At 38.1% G+C, this 18,298-nt stretch overlaps 1 protein-coding gene across 9 annotated transcripts in view; it reads left to right on the top strand.

Moving 5' to 3' along the window:
• Positions 1–17,866, top strand: part of LOC114160803 (ELKS/Rab6-interacting/CAST family member 1-like) — a 127,762-nt gene extending 109,896 nt beyond the window's left edge. For all 9 annotated transcript variants that reach the window (XM_028043611.1, XM_028043613.1, XM_028043610.1 and 6 more), the window contains one exon: positions 16,345–17,866. In XM_028043611.1, the coding sequence (XP_027899412.1) occupies positions 16,345–16,482 (138 nt within the window). In that variant the 3' untranslated portion in view covers positions 16,483–17,866. The remainder of the gene's footprint in view (positions 1–16,344) is intronic.
• The last annotated feature ends 432 nt before the right edge of the window (positions 17,867–18,298 follow it).

Raw genomic sequence — 18,298 nt, 5'->3', positions numbered from 1 at the left:
CTCATTCACTCCATTACAGAGCCTGTTTTGAGGTTTTTAAGCCTTTACAAGGCATATTTTTCAGTGGGATGTTTCCCTTAACAGCAATTCATTTCACAATTTGAATCTTTCTGCTTATTTCTCTGTCCAAACCCACCCAGAGTCAGGCAGTGCCACTTGGCGCCATGCATGTTTTTTTTTTTTAGCCACCAATCAACCTTACACACAATTGCAAAAAACACACTGGCAGTCTTTCATTCAGGACGGTGTTTCTCCTTTTCCTTCATCATGTGTCGCCATAACCCTGACTGACCCTGTTAATACACACTCAGACTCGCACACGGTCTCCTACCAGACCACCGTGCCTCAATATGCCAGCCTCTTTTTTTTCTGTTTTGTGGTGACTGTGTGTGTTTTACAAGCCTTTCCTTGGCTCTGTTAAAATGCCCGGCACTCTGTAAAGCCATTAGCATTGCACTGAAATAGCATGTAAAACACAAACTCATACAAAATGTAGTACAGGATTTTTACAGCTGATTTAACATGAATGCAGTTATCATATGGAGCCAGAGAAAGCTTCTCGTATCGTATTTGACGATCTGCTTTTGCTAACACAGTAGTTCATGCAAGTTTCTACCAATAGAGTGAAAAACAGACTCACAAAGAGACATAAACATGTTGTTTTAAAATCGATTCACTTTTTTGCTTCTCAATGCAATGCGTTTTAAAAACTAAAATGTTTCAGGATTAAATCATTTCTACTGAAGCAGTTTTGTGCACTACATGGTATCATAACAATTTCATTATTTTATTGAATACTAAGATGACTTATAAATCAGATGTGGGGAATCGAATGCAGTAAACCTGGATCCAAGTCATTTGAGTATTTTTTTAAGTATTAAGTTTAAGTATTACAGCATGTCCTTGGAAATATAGTAACCCAGTAAATTTGTAGCCAAGCAGCTCGTAGCCTCTGATATTGCTCTTCTTATAACAACTCTTTATAATAACTCTAGTTTCTTTTCCTAATGCTTCAATGCCATTCAGTTTCGCCCATTCCTGCATCCTTATGACAACTTAGAAGCTTCTCAAGAAGTTCTTCTCCAAATGGACTTTTGTCCGGTTCCAGCATTTAATTTAGTCTAGATCTTTTATCAAGCCACAATGTCTGGAGTTGAGATTAAACCTCTATTTTCCTCAGTCTTTGCTTTCTTTGTCGTTATCAAAAGAAAGAGAAACTCACACCTTTCTTTCCCTGAGCATCTTAGTCATTGAAATCTATGTTCTTTGTAGCCAGTAAGGATAAAGAAGCTGTACCACCTGACTACTATAGTATTGATACTCTAAATGCAATAGACCTGAAATACAAAAATGGCATGCAAAATTTTTTATTAAATGTATTTTGCAATTGCAATTTTGCACACATTGATACTTAAATAATGACTGTTTTAATATTATATCCAGCTCTATACTGAATGTTTTATGCATCTAATAATATCAGTGATCTTGATGATGTCCTGCTTATTGATCTGTCTGGTGACAGATTTTATAAAAATGTAGTTACAAAAATTATTTTAAAAAGTCTAAACTGCAATAAAATATGTGTTATTAAAGTAAAAATGATCATATTAATTAAGCATTGTCTTTAAGAAACGACTGACTTCTAACTTCATCTGTTTAAAATGAGGGATTTTTTTAGAGATCATCATGTTTCCCAGAAGAAATTAATATCTATTTATCCACAACAGTATTTATATAGTTTTTTTTTTTCAATCCTGTCTCTGATTTTATGTCGGAAGTGTTTAATGTTATGAACAAACTCTGAACACATAAACAGCATGAGGCTGGGAGCTTTAGGAGCTGTAAAGGCCATTCGGGGTGATGTATTTCCCACGCATGTGATGTGGAGAGAGTGTGGATTGATAGATCAGATAAAGCGGAAGCCTATTTGTTCTGCACGAACACATGAGTGATGCATGTCAAAAAGCTTTCACTGTGGATTTTCTTGAACCACAGATGTTAAGGAATTATGCCAGTTGTGGTTGAAGCTGGTAACATGCTGTAAGGCAACTCTCTAGTGTTTAGTCAGACTTTTCTGAAGCATGAAAGCAGCAGAGTTGTGCAAATTGCTCCTATATACATGCATACATTTTTGACATTTGCTTGGACATGTTTGCCTTTGAATGTTTTCTTAATGGACCTAAGCATGTTTCCTCCCCTAATGTGTGTTTGTTTCATCTTTCTGTTTAACTTCAGCTTAACTGCAAAGTAACGCTGTCTTGTACGGCGAGGTTATCCTGAAAGCACTGTTTTCTCTGCCATAGTCATAATAATAAGCTTTATGGCTCAATGACGCCTCTAATGAGCACTGAAGAGAGTTGGCATCAGAATTTTCCGCTCTCCTTCACAAACTCAGGAAGTCTCTTTCTGTCCCTATTAATGGTCTGAAGTATGGTAGTAAAAGAAAAACGTATATTCTGTGTTTTTATTCGTGCGAATGCATGTGGGTGTTGCTCCATCGTACCGTTTGGAAGCGCTCTCTAGAATTTGTGGTGGATGTTTGCACTAGAGTATGTGTTACTGTTAGTCTATTTAAGTCCTTAGCTTATACATTTGTGTGTGTTTGGTGCCATAAAAAAATGAATGAAGTGTTATTGGCTGAAATGTCAGCATGTGACTATCAGCTGAAACTTAAATAGTTCCAGGTTGTTAACTGCGTGTGTTTTTTGGCCCTGCTAAAACTGGAGAAACTTCAGAAAAATGGACTTTGAATCCGCTATGTACAACTCAAGTTATTGGAATGAAACAACCCAGAAAATGACAGAATTTAGATGTGAATCTTATGATGTGATCTCTTTATTTTAAGAGAAAGTTGGGTCTTTTTTATACAATGAGAGAAATATTGGATTTTTGCGAGGTGGATAAAATTCCCTTTATTGCCAACGTATAGTGCAATAAGTTGTTTTTAAAAAGCGGACATAAATTTGAACATTAACATAAAGTTAATTTATTTCAATTATTAAATATAGCAACTTAGGTCATATAGATTTAATAGACAGTTACATATTCCAAGCATTAATATCCGATTCTGATGATTATGGCTTACAGGAGGTTATCGCAAAAAAGGTAGATCCTGAAGAAGCTGGCAGTTCTCAAAATGCTGAAAGTTCAGTGGAAGAAAAAAGTGTTAGAAAAACAGAAAAAAAGCTTAAGATATAATACTCTGTGTTAAACATGCAAACCCATTCAATAACTAAATATGTTATTGAAAAAAATATTTATTTCAGTTAATTCACCCAGAGAAGCACATAATTTGTATTAATAAGACAAAATGAAGCCTTTATTTCTTGTAATTATGACAATTTCCTGCTTACAGCTAATGAAAACACATTAGATTAGGATATTACAGCAGACAATGAAAAGTAATAATACAACTTAATAAGATGTATGTTTGTGTACTGTATGCATGAACTTCTTTTGTTCATCAATAATGGCTTTTTAAATGCAATTTGTCATTTATTTTGCCTTCTGCCAGTGTCTGTGCAATTATCCGAGCACAGAAAATTTCAGAGTTTGCTTTGTTCTAGATACACAATAAAATAAATTAGGTTTCCAGTGGGTATTATTGTTGTTTTTCCAGTTTTATCCCCTGATGTTCCCTGGCTGGCAAGAACAATGTGTGTCCACTGATGTGTCTGCCCGAGAGCCTCCCGTCGCTTTAAGGTCACAGATTGGGTGAATTCCGATTGGCAGGACTTACGAAAACAGGACAGGGCAGAGCTGGAACTAAAACATTACCACTGATAGTGCAGACTGTAAATACTCAGCTAACAATGGGAGTGGAAGTCCAGCTGTGTCTGTGTCAGTAGGATTTTAGCATCCGCTATGATTAAGACATTCAGTCGTGGTAAAAACGAGGTGCATCCTCTGTTGTGGCTCGCAAGAAACTACATAACCAGGATCAAAGCAATCAGAATTGTAAATCCAAGCTGTTACATGAATTTTCTATTTATTTCCAGAACATTTTACCTTGATCATATTTTAACAAATAATGTACCCCGTATACTTCAATAAATGGCTTACCTTGACATTTGTAGAGTTTGGGCAGTAAGGTTTAGGGATTGTGTTCCTGCAGAAAGTCAGAACCATCCATCTGTTCTGTGTTGTGGTTTGGAGTCTCTAGTCTAGGCTTTCATCAAGCATCTCTGCTTCCTCCTTCAAGGATGATTCTTTTCTCTTTAAATAAAGGCACATATAATCATTTTGGCTATTGCACACACCCACACATGTACATTCAGTGTATTTCATCACGTAAAGAACAATAGATCGACCTGTCTCCTGTTGCCATAAGGCACAAAAAACTCCAAGCTGCCCCAAACTTGTCCGTGAAGAAAATCTGAAATGATTTATGCAACTTTACTGGGACTTTTGTGTCCTCATAGTATGACCAAAGCAGATACATAGAAGCAGGAAAAAAACTCACACTCGACCAGGTCTCAGTACCTATTTCATAGCAACACATCCATAAGCACACGCACACACACACACACACACTTTGGCCTTCAGTGGTCATTACTGACAAATTGCTGGTTTTCAGAGTTATTGAATCCAGGCTTAATGGCTTTACCAGACGACCTCTTTTCTCATGCTTATGTCTTTTTCTCTGACTTTCTCTCCTTTCACCCTTTGAACTTTCCCTCTCTTTTTTTATGTCTTTCTTATCCTTTGTGTGCCTCTATTGCTTTTCTCCATCCTTGTAAATCCATCTTTCAATCTTCCTGTTGATATTGACTTTCCTACTGTCAGTGACCGGTGTTCGTGCTGCTCACTCTTCTTCTCACTTGAGCTGCTGCCTTTCCTTTCCACGGCTGTGTTTCCCTCCATTTCCTCCTTCAATGGTAATGCAAATACAAGCTGGTATTGGCGACAGGTGAAGGCCAAAGACCTCAGTTTACACACAAAATAAAATGTGCAGAAAGCTGCTTTCCTCTCTTAGTCCTTTCCCACTTTTTATCCAAAGTGCTACCCTCCTCACAGAGTGAGCCATAACAGAGGTCCAGCTTCACACTTTTCTCCTACATAAGTGGTGCAGATGTTTCCCTCAACAAGTTCAAGTCATTTGTAGTTGCTATACTGGAAGAATTTACTTCATAACGGTTGTAAAACACTGTAGACATGGGCCCAAAAGCAACACTTATTCCTAACAGCTGAAATTTGTCTTTCCTGGAAGCATGGAGAAAGTATAATAGCGTTCTTTCATCCTGCTGGCTGGCAGTGTGCAAGCAAAACGTGGGGGAGGGGCTGAGCTGTTACTCTTTAATCCAAACAGCTGCAACAGGAAGACTGAAATCTACATATACAGTGAACCCTCGCTATATCGCGGTTCACCTTTCACGGTCTCGCTGTTTCACGGATTTGCATTGTGTTCTGCATCCTGATTGGCTAAACAGTCTCTCCGCTTCTTCTCTACCTGTGTGTCAACAACGTTGCGGTTTAATATGTACACATATGTAAAACAGCTTGCCAAATTTAACATAATCGATGGTGGCATGTCGGTTTATGAGAATCTTTTTGCCCAGAACAAAAAAGAGAGACAACAACAACCGATAACTATGTTCTTCTCTCGAAAAAACACACCTGCACCGCGGGCTTTAGAAGAAAAAAACCCGCTGCAGAGCGGAGTCAGGCTGCAGCGGCTCAGTCAGAAGAGCAGTGAAATACAGGCGAGTCACTATTTGTACTTTGTTTTGTTTTTTTTCATAATCACTTTTTATTTTCTCCCGTTCTAATCCAATAACTCAGGTCGCGGTGGGGCGGCGCTGATCTCCACAATTTGGGCACGGGAATCCGCTTTCAGTTCATATTAAAATTATTATTTTACAGTACAGTAGTTATTTGTAAAAAAAAAAAAAGTTTATACAGTACTTTTTATTTGTTAAACAAATGTTTGGGCCTGTAAAAAGGTTTTGTTCTTTGGTTTCAATGTACTATGGAGTATTTCATTGGAACGTAGCCCCCGCGAAAAACGAGGATTCACTGTATATCAACCTTCTTTCAGCCAGCTGACTATAAATGTGCAGCAACAGAGTTAGAAGGGGCTGCTCTGCAAAACTCAATGCTTGATAAAGGATAATCGTAGTCATCTCGTTTAAAAAGGATTTCCAAATATCGGAACGATATTTTGTAACATTTTAAGACCTTTGAAGCCATAACCATTTAGATTACCTAGAGAGGCACCCAAGAAATTAGCTTACAGCTCGTAATGCTAACCAAGCCATGCGCTAATGCTAACACGCTAAAGACAATTTTTAATGTCAACTCTCCAATCATTCAACTTTGTGTTGAAATAACAGCCTTTCCTGCCTCACCGTGACCGCCCTCATGAGGCATAACACCACCCATGCTAAATATTATCGACCACTGCTTGATATAAACCTTTTAAATGCTGTAAATCATAGTCCTAAACACCAAATAATAAACTGGTAGATCAGATGTCGACCACTAACCACTAATTGATGGTTTACTAGTAGTCCTTTCTTGTGAATCTCTTTATCCAAAAACTTGTGAAGAAATTGTGAATTATTATTTTTTTTGTTTGTTTTTTGCAATTTCAGGAATTTAAACGATCAGTATTACAAAGAGAAGGCATTTAAAGGCAATGCTTTCTTTTTCTGTACTGAAAATGCTTTTTTATATATATATATTATTTTTCTTTTAGAATTTCTGTGTCTCATCCTGTTCAAAGTTTTAATTTGAATAAAACGGTAAACTCAAAACCACAGTTTGGGATTTTGCTCAAGTGCTTTTATCTTCCTTAGATTGTTTCACACTGACTGTACGCAATTACCGCTGCAGTCTTTTTCTTGTTTGCTTCTGCAGCACTTTATATTGTCAGTCCAGCTCTGTGTATTTGGTCCTCAAGGGCCAATTTAAGCGTTAAGCCTTGTTTATATGCCTTGTAAGTCCTGTTCCCTCTGAAGCTCCTCCATGTAGTTAGAGTGCAGGCTTCAGATTCATGAGCCCTGTTTGTTGGTCGTTGGAAACCTTTGAAGGTCGTGCTTGTAAATATGAATCTGTTCCTGAAGTGAGTATAGCTTATTAAATAGCCTATAAAAATAAAATTACCAACTGATTCTGATTTGCCCACCAAACACTTTCTTCAGAGATGTTAAAGAGCGCAGTGTTTCAGTCCTCCAGGAGCAGTTTTAGCCACAAGTCGTCGAGCAGTATTCCCACCACAGCTCGTTAGCTTGTGTTATTAGCTGAGCTGCTTCCACTACGACTGAGCTGGACATTATGTGGGCACTTTTGGGCTTGGTGCAGCACCGGCAGCCAACTTATGAAGCATTTTACACACTGTGTAGTCTGTACGAGCAAAATGGTTAGAATAAAAACAGGCAGAAGGATCGAAGTCTGTAGAGGCCAATTTATATTTTTGTTTCTCATAATAGTATTTCTATAGCACCTGTTAGTGTTTCTACTTTTCCTTAGACTTTACATCATATAATCTCCCCCATTATAGAGTTGAAATAGGTAAAAATATGCCCTCCAGACATTTCCAGATTCCTCATTCTCTCTCTCTTTGAGCTGAAGACGTTTTGTTCTGTATTTCTTTTATATTGAACTATGTCATTCCGGGGTTTTTTAATTATAAAACAAGAACATTTGCTTCTTTGCAGTCTAAGTTTATTTAAAATGGATATTTCACAGACACAGATGGTTACGATGTAAAGAAATATGACACTTTTTGTAAATATTTTAGTGTAAATGCAGCCTCTGTGGTTTGAACAAAACAGTGCCGATCAAATAAGAAGACCATTAAATGTCCTCTGTCTTGTTCAGTTGCACTGATTAATTTTAGGCATACTTTTAAATTAAAGTGCATGTATCTTAAGCCATCACCTGACTTTGACATCTTTATTTTTGCTAGCTCGGCTCCTCTCAGACTGTCGAACCAAACCGCATACAGCAGTCTCAATGGCTACCTAATACTGCATTATTGCTGCTGTGTATGCAGTGCTTTGTATTCTTTGTTACATCATCTTTTTAATAGGCCAACAAAAATCACCCCCCCCCCCCCAAAAAAAAAATTATGGCTTTCATATCTTTTTACAAATAAAAACCTGAAAGCCGGGCCTGTGTTTCTTTTCAGCCCCTCTGAGTCAATACTTTGCAGAACCACCATTCCTGCTGTTACATCTGCGATCCTTTTGGGGATTGTCTCACCAGCTCTGCACATATAGAATGTGCAATATATATATATTTTTTTTCTCTGAAGAATATTTAAAGCTCAGTTAGAGTCAATGGAGAGAATCTGTGAAAACTGGACCGTTCTAACAGGTGAACATGCCTTGATCTTAGCCGTTCCATCGAGGTCGTTCTCCTGTGACTGCAGGTTTAGGGTCGTTTTCTACCTTGAAGGTTTGCCTCCACTTTTGCAGACTCCACTGGTTGTTCTTCCAGGATTGGCCTGCATTTAACGCCATCGATATTCACATCAAGTCTGCAAATGAGAATTCATACGGCTTTCTTTCAACAACTCGCAGTGAATAATCTGAAAGTAGACTTTACCGCCTGAGTTGTGGATCTGTCCAGGACCTATAAAGTTACCACTGGCCTCTTGGCTGCTTCTCTGATCGATGTTCTCTTTGCCCGGCCTGTCAGTTAAGGTGGACAGCTTTGTCTTTTTATGGTTTGTAGTTGTGTTTTGTTATTTCCACTTTCTGGGGATGGATGGAAGAACAGATCTCTGTGAGGTGTTCACAGTTTGGGATTTCGTTTAATAACCTAACCCTGCTTTAAACTTCCTGCTGTTTTCCCTGCAGCTTCATGAAACTGCCTGATTATGAATGTTCTCACTAAGACAGTCAGAGAACATCTGGATCCATACTAAGATTAAATTACATTCAACTGGATTCTGTTTAATAAGAAAGTGACCCCTGAAGGTAATTGGAATTAGCTGTGGGTTTTATTAAGGGGTATGAGATCAAAGAGGGTCGAATACGCATTCAAACTACAACTTCTGTCTTTTTCTTTTCACTTTGCTCTCACGGTTTATAGTTTTTCTGTGAAAAAATGTGAAGAAGTGTAAGGGGAGGGAATACTTTTTGCAGAACACTGCAGCCCCAGATGAGCTGTTCCTGATCTGAGGAGACACAAGATTCACTACCCAGAACATTCTTGTTAAATTAGTCAAATCGCGAGGAAGATTTGGTGTTTCAATAAACAGCCATGAAGTAGACGGATACAAACATTTGGCTTAAGTTACTGTAAATTAAAAACCGTCCTCAAGAAATCCTCCATTGTAAGATGATACATTTGTTCTTCCTCTCCTTTGTTTCCTTTTCTCCCCCCTTTTTGCTCTCCGTTTGTGAGTGTTTGTTCATGCTCCTATCTTCCTTTGCTGACTTATGGTTTCTTTGGAAAACATTAGCATTCCTCTGCAAAGAGGTTCAGGCCCTGCAACACGTGTCAGGAGGTCAGTGCATACACACATTTTACCTGTCATCCTCATTCTCGAGCTGATAACCTGTGTGTGAACGAACACGGGGCCCGGGCTGCTCCAGCAGTGTGTGTGTTGGTGTGTGTGTGTGTCGCTGTAAGGCCGATAATGATCAATCATGATAATGGAGCTTTAATGGCTGCAGTAAAAAAAAAGCAAAACAGACCCTCTCTGTGTAACAGACACACACGTAACCCCTTCACCTTCATCTTCCCTTCTTTGCTCAGACCCTTCTGCCACTCAGTTAATCAGAATTGGATCTTTAACCTCGTGTTTTGCGCTCCCTCACCTGTCGCCGTAAAAACTGAAATACTGTGTCACATATTCTGGCAGGAAGCACAATTCCGGCTTTTTCGATGCTCTCCATTTATATCAATCTTCTACATTTCTTTATTTAGTTTTTTTTGTACCACACACTGAGATTTCATGAAACATGATCAGCAGCAGATTTAAAATACAGCATTCAAATTCATCATGCAAAATCTGAAACGAATTCAGCCGTAAAACTCTTGATATAGATAAAGACAAGACATTTATTTTTCAGCAGCAAATGGGACTTTCTCTTTGGAATATAAAATTAAGAAACCGCTTAATAAAATAATTTGATTTATGACGCCTATTATAGTCTCTGTTATTAGAAGTCCTGTTTTAACTCAGCTTTATGCCAAAGTATTTCACAAGTTTGAATCAGTTTAAACTGACTCATTTTTGCATAATTTCTTTAAATCATCAAATACATCGTGATAATAAGGAATAAAATTGTTTATTGTTGAATTATTCAATTTTATTCATCACATATATCTCACAGAAGAGGTAACTATACTTCATTGTTAAAATGTAATACCTTCATATCTTTAATAAACAAAAATAAAGCTTAAAATAGACAATCCAGTAAGACGTTAACTTGTATGTGAAGAAATTTATTGGATGTGTGATGTAAGATCATCAGGTTTTCCTTACTCCACGCCATGAAAACTGTTCCAAGATCAACAGCAGTAGAGACTCATATTCATAATATTTCCTAACAAGCTAATAAAACCAAAGGACTATGCACAACATAAACAGCCTCAGCAGCTATCAGGACTGATTATCGCTGCTTTCTTTATCTTTGTATATTACGTATATACACATAACCTGCATCTTAACTCGAGTCGAGCAAATCTCAATCTCGTTGTAATCTGTTGATGACAATGACAAATAAATCTTATCTTATCTCTTATCTTTGTGGGCATTTATGGTCTGGATTCACAGTTTGTTCTTCGGTTCATCCCCCAAATTTGATGCACCCTAATTTCATGTTTTTGGTTTAAAAGAGGAAGATACAACAGGCTGGGATGAAGCCAGAAAATTATGCTTTGCAGCTAAATAATAATAATAAAGTTATTTTTACACCTGGTTCTGAAAGGCAACAGATGTTTTTATCAATTGTTCAGTATCTCAAGAAAAAGATCAAAAAATGTCTATAACCAGCCCACTGCCAATCACATTTTGCAGATCTAGTCTGATTTGTGTAGGAGCATCGCACAAAGTATTTTGGTCGTGTTGAGGATTAAATAAGACATAATAATTAAAAGATATTTATATTGTTGTGATCTATTGATGCCTTCAGAGTGCAGTATTTTTCGGATTATAAACCGCTACTTTTTCCCCACGCTTTGAACCATGCGGCTTATAGCCCAGTGCGGCTTTTCTGTGGATTTTTCTTCAACCACCAGGGGGCTCTTTAGCAGGAAGTGAATCATTGGAAATCAATGAAGAAAGTGCTAATTTTCATTTAGAACAAGCACACGCTAGCAGCAGGCACGACGGAGAAATTTCTTCTAACTCATATGATGCAGCTTATCGATCTGGCAGTACAGGAGGGAAATAGAGCCACCGCTCGTAAACTCGGCATGAATGAATCCACGGTTCTGCTTTGGAGACGCAGAACCTTAATAAATCCAGCAGATTTATTAGGACGCTGCCCTCTACTGGGTCTCTGCAGTGGAGATATACCAGCGGATGCGGCTTATATATGTACGTTTCCAGTTTTTTTTTTTATTGTTTTTTTTTTTTATTTGTAGGTGCAATTTATAGTATGGTGCGCCCTATAGTCCGGAAAATACGGTAATCCTCAGAAAGAGCCATGCTGGTTTACCACTGGTTGTTATACGGAAGGACGGATCCATTCCATTGTTTCATGCTGTTTATACAATTCTGAACCCACCATCTGAAAGTTGAGCCTAAAAAAACAAGATTAGACATTGCATTGCATCTGTTATTGTTATATTTTATTGAGTCTGTACAAAGTGTAGTCTCTTTCCTGCTCTTAGGTTACAACAATGCTACCCAGTGAGGTTTTCTGTTGCTCTAGAAAGAACCGACCCAGAACAATGATCTGCTTTTATAGAAACAGTTTGTTGGAAGAGTTTTATTGATTGAAAGACCAACCAAATCACTGTGTCTGCAATATTTCATGTTTCTACTTGCCTCCATACTTTTATCTTGGGAAATAACAAAATTTGACCTCGTATTTAGACTTCAAGTTCATCTAAATTACTTCTAGCTTGAGTGGATTTGATAGTCCCTATAGTACAGAAAGTTTGTAATGGAACAAAATGTTACAACAAAATATTATATTTTCGTTTAATTATGGGTTTAAAAAAACTTGAAATTTGTGTCTTTACTGAATCTTGTATAAAGGAAACCATGTCGTATTGTTGGGTAAATTTCTTTTCCCATGTTTATTCAGTCTGTTTACTGAAGTCCACTACACTTTATGGATTCACCTGAGACTTTTAGCTGTGAAGCAGATATGTTGTGGATTTTTCTTCAACATAAAACCTGCGTGGTTTACATATAGTTTGTATAAACTATATGTAATCTGTGAGTTTTGTGTGTGTTTATGTTTTACCCAATTTGACATTTTTTATCGTTTTTGGCTGATTTTATCAAGCGTGGGTCAAGGTCGCTTAAGAAAAGCTGCACTAAACCGATTATCTCCTCTCAATCACCCTCTAACCTTATCTTTACTGCCGTGTTGTTCTGGGAGATAGCAGCTTAAAATGCAAAGCTATTAAGTTGAATTACCTAAAAAACGCTCAGATTGATGCTGGCGATGTCACTGTTCTTCGCTGTAAAACAGAGCCGTCTAAATCCTTCGCTCGCTCAATCCAACACTCTTAAAGGTCTGTGTGGCCAGATAGGGCTAGCGGCGCTAATAAAAGGATGAACTTTTTTTTTTAAATCAAGGTGATAATTGTTACCTAGTAGATAACAGCGATAGGAGTTGGACTATGTGCTCAAAACTCCCCATTTTTCTTCAAATCTTAATTTTTCCTGTCCGTCATGTGGCGGGGATTCCTCAAAGATTTGATAATGCGCTTCGATTTTCTCCCTCCAAATTTAAAAATCAATCCTTCACGTTATCCACAAAAGCCTTTTGGATGGTGCGCGGCAAATTTTCAAAGCATATGTTTCCTATATCCATCACCTGGAAAGAGTGAATGAGTCAGAGTGTAAGTTTAGGTCTGTGCAGTGGGGGTAGTCTCCAAAGCGTTTGCTCTTTTAACATGGCATTAAACTGTCCTGCATGTTTCCTCTGAACCCTTTCTTCTACTTTCTTGTTTTCCCTTCATCTACGTACATTAAAGCCCTCATCTGTTATCGCCACGTTTTACAAATGGAGATGTAGGTGACGATGCTGCTGCCGTGCCTCCGCCATGGATAAACCGCTCTGTTCCAGACTTTTTGCCACCCCATCACAAATTACTTGAGTGACTTCTTTCCGTAAAGCAGCTTGGCTCTTTCGGTCGCGACTGAGAGGACAATAAGCAGCTTCTTCCACAGGTCAAATGGATCATAAAGTCCTCAAAACCCCCCAAACTGCACACCATCTGTACCGTCCACAAGTCGCATCGCTCCGTTCAGGATCTTCTGTTGCCCTTCTTACATTTTTTTGCAGGCTTTTCGACGTCTTCTTAACGTTACAACCATGAACCTAATGTAGTTTATCAAGATTAAATAAAAATCTGAAAAATGGAGCACATTTTTCTTCATTTTCCCATCCACTTCATAATCACGCACCACATTATGTTCATTTGTCACAGAAAATCCCCAGAAAAATCCGCTGAGGTTTGAGGTTGCATGAGAAGTTCACGGGGTAACAAACGGTTTGTTGGCGAGTTGAATTCTCAGCTAAATCTCCAGATTCTCTCAATATCCAAACTAAATGTTAGCTCGCTAATTATTTCCTATGAAGCTATTTCTCCAGAACGGACTTACAGTGGCAGCAAATCTTTTATGGAGTAAATAGACTGGAGATTTAAATCTAAGATGGTGATTAATTATGCATGGAGGGAAAAAAATGTACACCGTTTTTATTTCCTATAAGTAGTCTAATGAATACGAGTTTTATTTTGTATGTTTTTATTTGGTCGTGACTAAATTCAGCTGAACTGTTTGAAATCGTGCTGCACAAAGTGAAGCACTGAGAAGAGCCAGAATTTAATAGAAATGTTTAAAACTGGTTTTAGATGTCCTGACTTTTAGTCCCTGGTGTGGGCCAAGTTTCAAACACACCCTGCAATTAAATGGGGGGGGGGGGGGGGGGGGGGAAATAAAAAATCAACAATTTCAGTTTCTCCAATAATAAAAATGACCCAATATATGGACAATCAGCAATATATGCATGTGCTTTATGGGCAGAGTTTCATTAATCATTAATGTTATTGCTTGGAGCAGTTTTACACATGAATAACGCCACTGTAATATAAAATACCACTGAGGTTTTTCTGGCTATGAGATGAGAAGAGAATAAAGAGGTTCGGCTATAACGACAGGATATTTGCCAATATCTGACCCAGGCCTCACACACACCATCATAAATGTAGGCCTGTGTTACACGAATGTTTCAGCGGCACTCTTATTGATACAGATGTATTGGTCATTACGCCGGTTAGATTTGACGTCTCAGCTCCGCCGCAGCCAAAGAAAATAGCAGCATTGCTTTGCTGCAGAAACGTTCCCGTCCGTTTGAAGAGAAGGAGCTGCACTCTGGTCTTTTCAGATCACCGTCTCACATGTATTATAATCTGAGGAGTCGTTTTGTAGGTGTTTGACTTCAAACACTCTTAGAAGTGTCAAATTGCAAACATCTCTCCATGGTACTCTACGCCACATTGGACTGGAGCAGAGGTTGTGGGGGGAGGCATCGGGTGGAGCTCAACCCCCGACCCCCGCCTTCTTGAGCCCCGTCCTGGATCTCAATTTTAGTGCTTAGGGCATTGGGATTGGGCAATGGGGGTGGGGTAGACTCTGCAATTGGGTCTTACACACCCCACCCACAAACCCAATCTAGTTCGCTTTATGGATGCATATCTACATTCATAGCAGCGTTAAAACAGACTGAAATGCAATCACTATGGGGGGACAGGTTCTCTTATGGTAATGCCCCACTCCACCTGCTCTAGACTGGAGGTGTTGGGGTCGGTGGGTTTGGGGGCGTGTAACCATCTCGAGATATACTTTTTCTAAATCTTATCAGTCTGAATGACAATTTCATCTCTTGAGTAGTCTTGAAAATTGTGGAAAAGTTTAGGATTTGCTGAAATTATTGGCCAGGTCTGAAGAAGAATGGAAACATATTTTCATTGTATATGGGAAATGTTTGAATTTCCAGACCTCTTTCGATTTCCTACTTAGTAAGGAAATGGAAACACTAAGCAGCTAAATAATAATATGCATAAAGCAGCAACAGTGCTTTAGCCATGGCTAAGAGTTTGCACCTTAATCTCTGATCTTTCCAACGGTGCATCAGCATCGCCGCTCTGCGTTTAAAACTCTGAACCAGCAGCCGATGAAGAGGGGAAAAATAAATCTGGTTTCATCAAGCCAATAAATTCAGTCATACCTTCGTTGTTCTGTGGTCATAATCCACAGAAAATATGTTAGAGAAAATATTTTCACTTGGCTCCTGTAATCTGTTGGCCAGGTGATTTTTGTAAATCCCACGGATTCTGTTGGCTCTGGTGGATTTGAGAATTCCCCATGAGGCGATTTGCCTTTCTGCATGAACTAATGATAATATTAAAATGCCTAATAATTTATTGATATGTCCAGTACAGTAAGTTTTTCTAATGTCTGATACTTTGATGATTTGTTTTTAGAGGATCATATGAATTTTTTTAAATATGACAAATCTTCATTAGCCTAATCTCTCTCTTTTTTTTTTTTTTTTTACATTTTTCATACAACTATTGTGCAATATGAACTGATTCAGTTTTGACAATGTGACTCAATACATGGCTGCATTTATAATAAACTAATATTATTAGTTCCTGATCACCAATAGTTTAACACCAAGAAGTAGTTTTGGTTAATTGAACCGTTTTTCCATTTGTTTCTGCATTTTATGCAAAATTTCATTTTTTGCCTGAAATATTTGTTGAAATTAAACTTTCGAACTTGGTCTTGGTCTCAGAAGAACCGGTCTTGACACACACTTTTACTGGCGTTTCTTATTTATCTGCTTTATTACAGTAGGAATGGTATGATGCTGTTGAGTTTTGAAACATTGCCATAAATCTCTACAGGGAAGTAATATTCACAAAATGTGCTTTCTGACTCTATATCTAGTAATTTGTCCTTGAAAATCCAAGAGTTGCAGATTGTGAAGTGGAAGAATTTGGCCTTCAACACTCTCACAATTGGAAAATATTACTCCAATAACTGGTTTCAAAATTTGTGGAACCTACAGATAAGATTGGAGTATCGTTTAATTACCTAAAGGTTCATATTTTTTATCCAATGTCCAAAAGGTTTTTGGAACGGGAAAGTCACAAAATCTTTACTTTTTTCTCCTCCCTTTTTTGTGTGTCTTTCAGTTGGAGGCGGAGTTAGCGTTGTGTGAGAAGGAGGAGGCGGAGCTCCAGGAGTACGCCAATCAGGTCCTGCAGCAGATCGCCGACCGGTGCCCGGACATTTTGGAACAAGTCGTCAATGCCTTGGAGGACAGCTGCTGACTGACCTTTGCACACGCACACACCCCCACAGACTGACTGGAAGAAAAAATCACACTCGTTTGCATGCAAAAGTCAAACATTGAGCGCGAACGCACGGGGAAAAAAAAAAGATTAAATAAAAAATCACATCTCCTGCAAGCTGCCACAGTCCTCATGAAACAGAAAGAAAATCAATGTTGAGGAAGTTCAACTGCGCTTTAGTTGTTCTAATTTAAGAGGAATGTTGGTGTTGCATCGCTACAGAAAAATACATTTCCAATCTCAACAAACTGTGCCAGCTGAAGGAAATGACGTCCCTTGGTCAGTTTAAAGTGCTTTATTGGCAGATTAAATCTGAATAGATATATTTTTCTAACTCTTCTTAGAAAGAAAGCACTTCTGCTGCACTGACCATATGTTACACTAACCATCTTGTAAGTCCTGGCTGGTGGCTGCGGTTCCACTCTGAGAAAATGTTTTCAACCCGAGAAAGAGGCGTAAAAAAAAAGAAAAAGTTATTTGGACTTGCCAGGCTGCTTCTGATGCTGGACTTGCACGTTGTTGCCACAATTCCTTTGATCAGTTTGAGTGTGTTTATTTCAGCTGCCTTTCGCTATTTGCATCATTTGCTGCTATCTTTTCTAACTTTTAGTCAGTTTTTGTTCCTTTCTCTGCAGGTGTTTGATCAAAGATTTCCAAATGTATTCAGTATCTTCTACACCTGTAGGCAACCCTGGTAAGGATTGGTAAAACACTTCAAAACAAATGAGGTTTTTGTTTCTTTGTTTCTTTGTTTTTTTGCAGTAATATATTTTTTTCTGTTCTGCCTTTCGTATTTTGCACATCCCTCTTCTGCTTATTTGACAAAACCCAGTCCTCTAATAAGGCCACAAGGTAGGAGCATCTGGAGATGGAGATTGTTATGGACGAAAGTTAATTTTGCCAAAAGCTTTGGCTCTTGATGGTGTTAAAATATTATCAAGGCAACTTTTTCTAGCAGAGAGACTACCGGATTTTAGTTAAGTTTTTGTAATTCCAAGCGTTCATGATGCCATGCGGCCTTAACAAGGTTTCCAGGGCCTGTGGAGGAGAAAACAGCATCATAGGTTCTTCATGTATTTAATTGTTTCATGGCAAATCTAATAACTGAGCTCTGATGTGGAGCTCAACCAACCCACCAGATTAAACCTGGATTAACACTGTGCACAAGTTATAGTTATTTTAAAAATTTCAGCCACTTCAAATATTGGCAAGATTAAGCATGTGGCTATTTCTGTTATTCCTTATATGTGACTTTTGAAGATCAAAATGCATACGCCTTAATAAAATGTTGTGCTTTTTTGTCTGTTTTTTTTTTAACAGCAAATAAGAAAGGCGAGCTTCTGTGTCTTAAAAAAATGACAGTTAAAAAAAAAAGGTTTTATTTAGATTTATTTTCCAGGTAATGTTAATATTTTTTTTGTTTTCCTCTGCTTAAAAATTAGATTTTGCTAAAAGCCGTTTTTATCCTTCTCTACCAGGGGTTCGATTAAATGTGGAAGGTTCTCTAGTTTCTTGTAAATTTTTGTGTAAATTGTCAAGGAGTAAGTTTAATTAACATCACGACGTTTTGGTTTAGTTTGGTTTAGTTATTGTTGCTCGTAATGAAAAACCCAAAACAACAATGAATCTCGCAACAGAACCTTTACTCAAACACTCAGATGTACCGTAAACGTGGTTCGCATCTGTGAAAACGACATCTTTGGTTTAGTCACGTCATCCAGACTGAAATCAGGTTGACTTCAAATAATTCCTCAGCATATCTTCCTCATGACCGTCCTTTTAGAGTTCACAAGAG

Source organism: Xiphophorus couchianus, chromosome 17 (assembly GCF_001444195.1).
Source record: "Xiphophorus couchianus chromosome 17, X_couchianus-1.0, whole genome shotgun sequence".
Classification (NCBI taxonomy): domain Eukaryota; kingdom Metazoa; phylum Chordata; class Actinopteri; order Cyprinodontiformes; family Poeciliidae; genus Xiphophorus; species Xiphophorus couchianus.
Note: the sequence above shows the minus strand (reverse complement) of the source record. Positions and strands in the feature narration are given on the sequence as shown.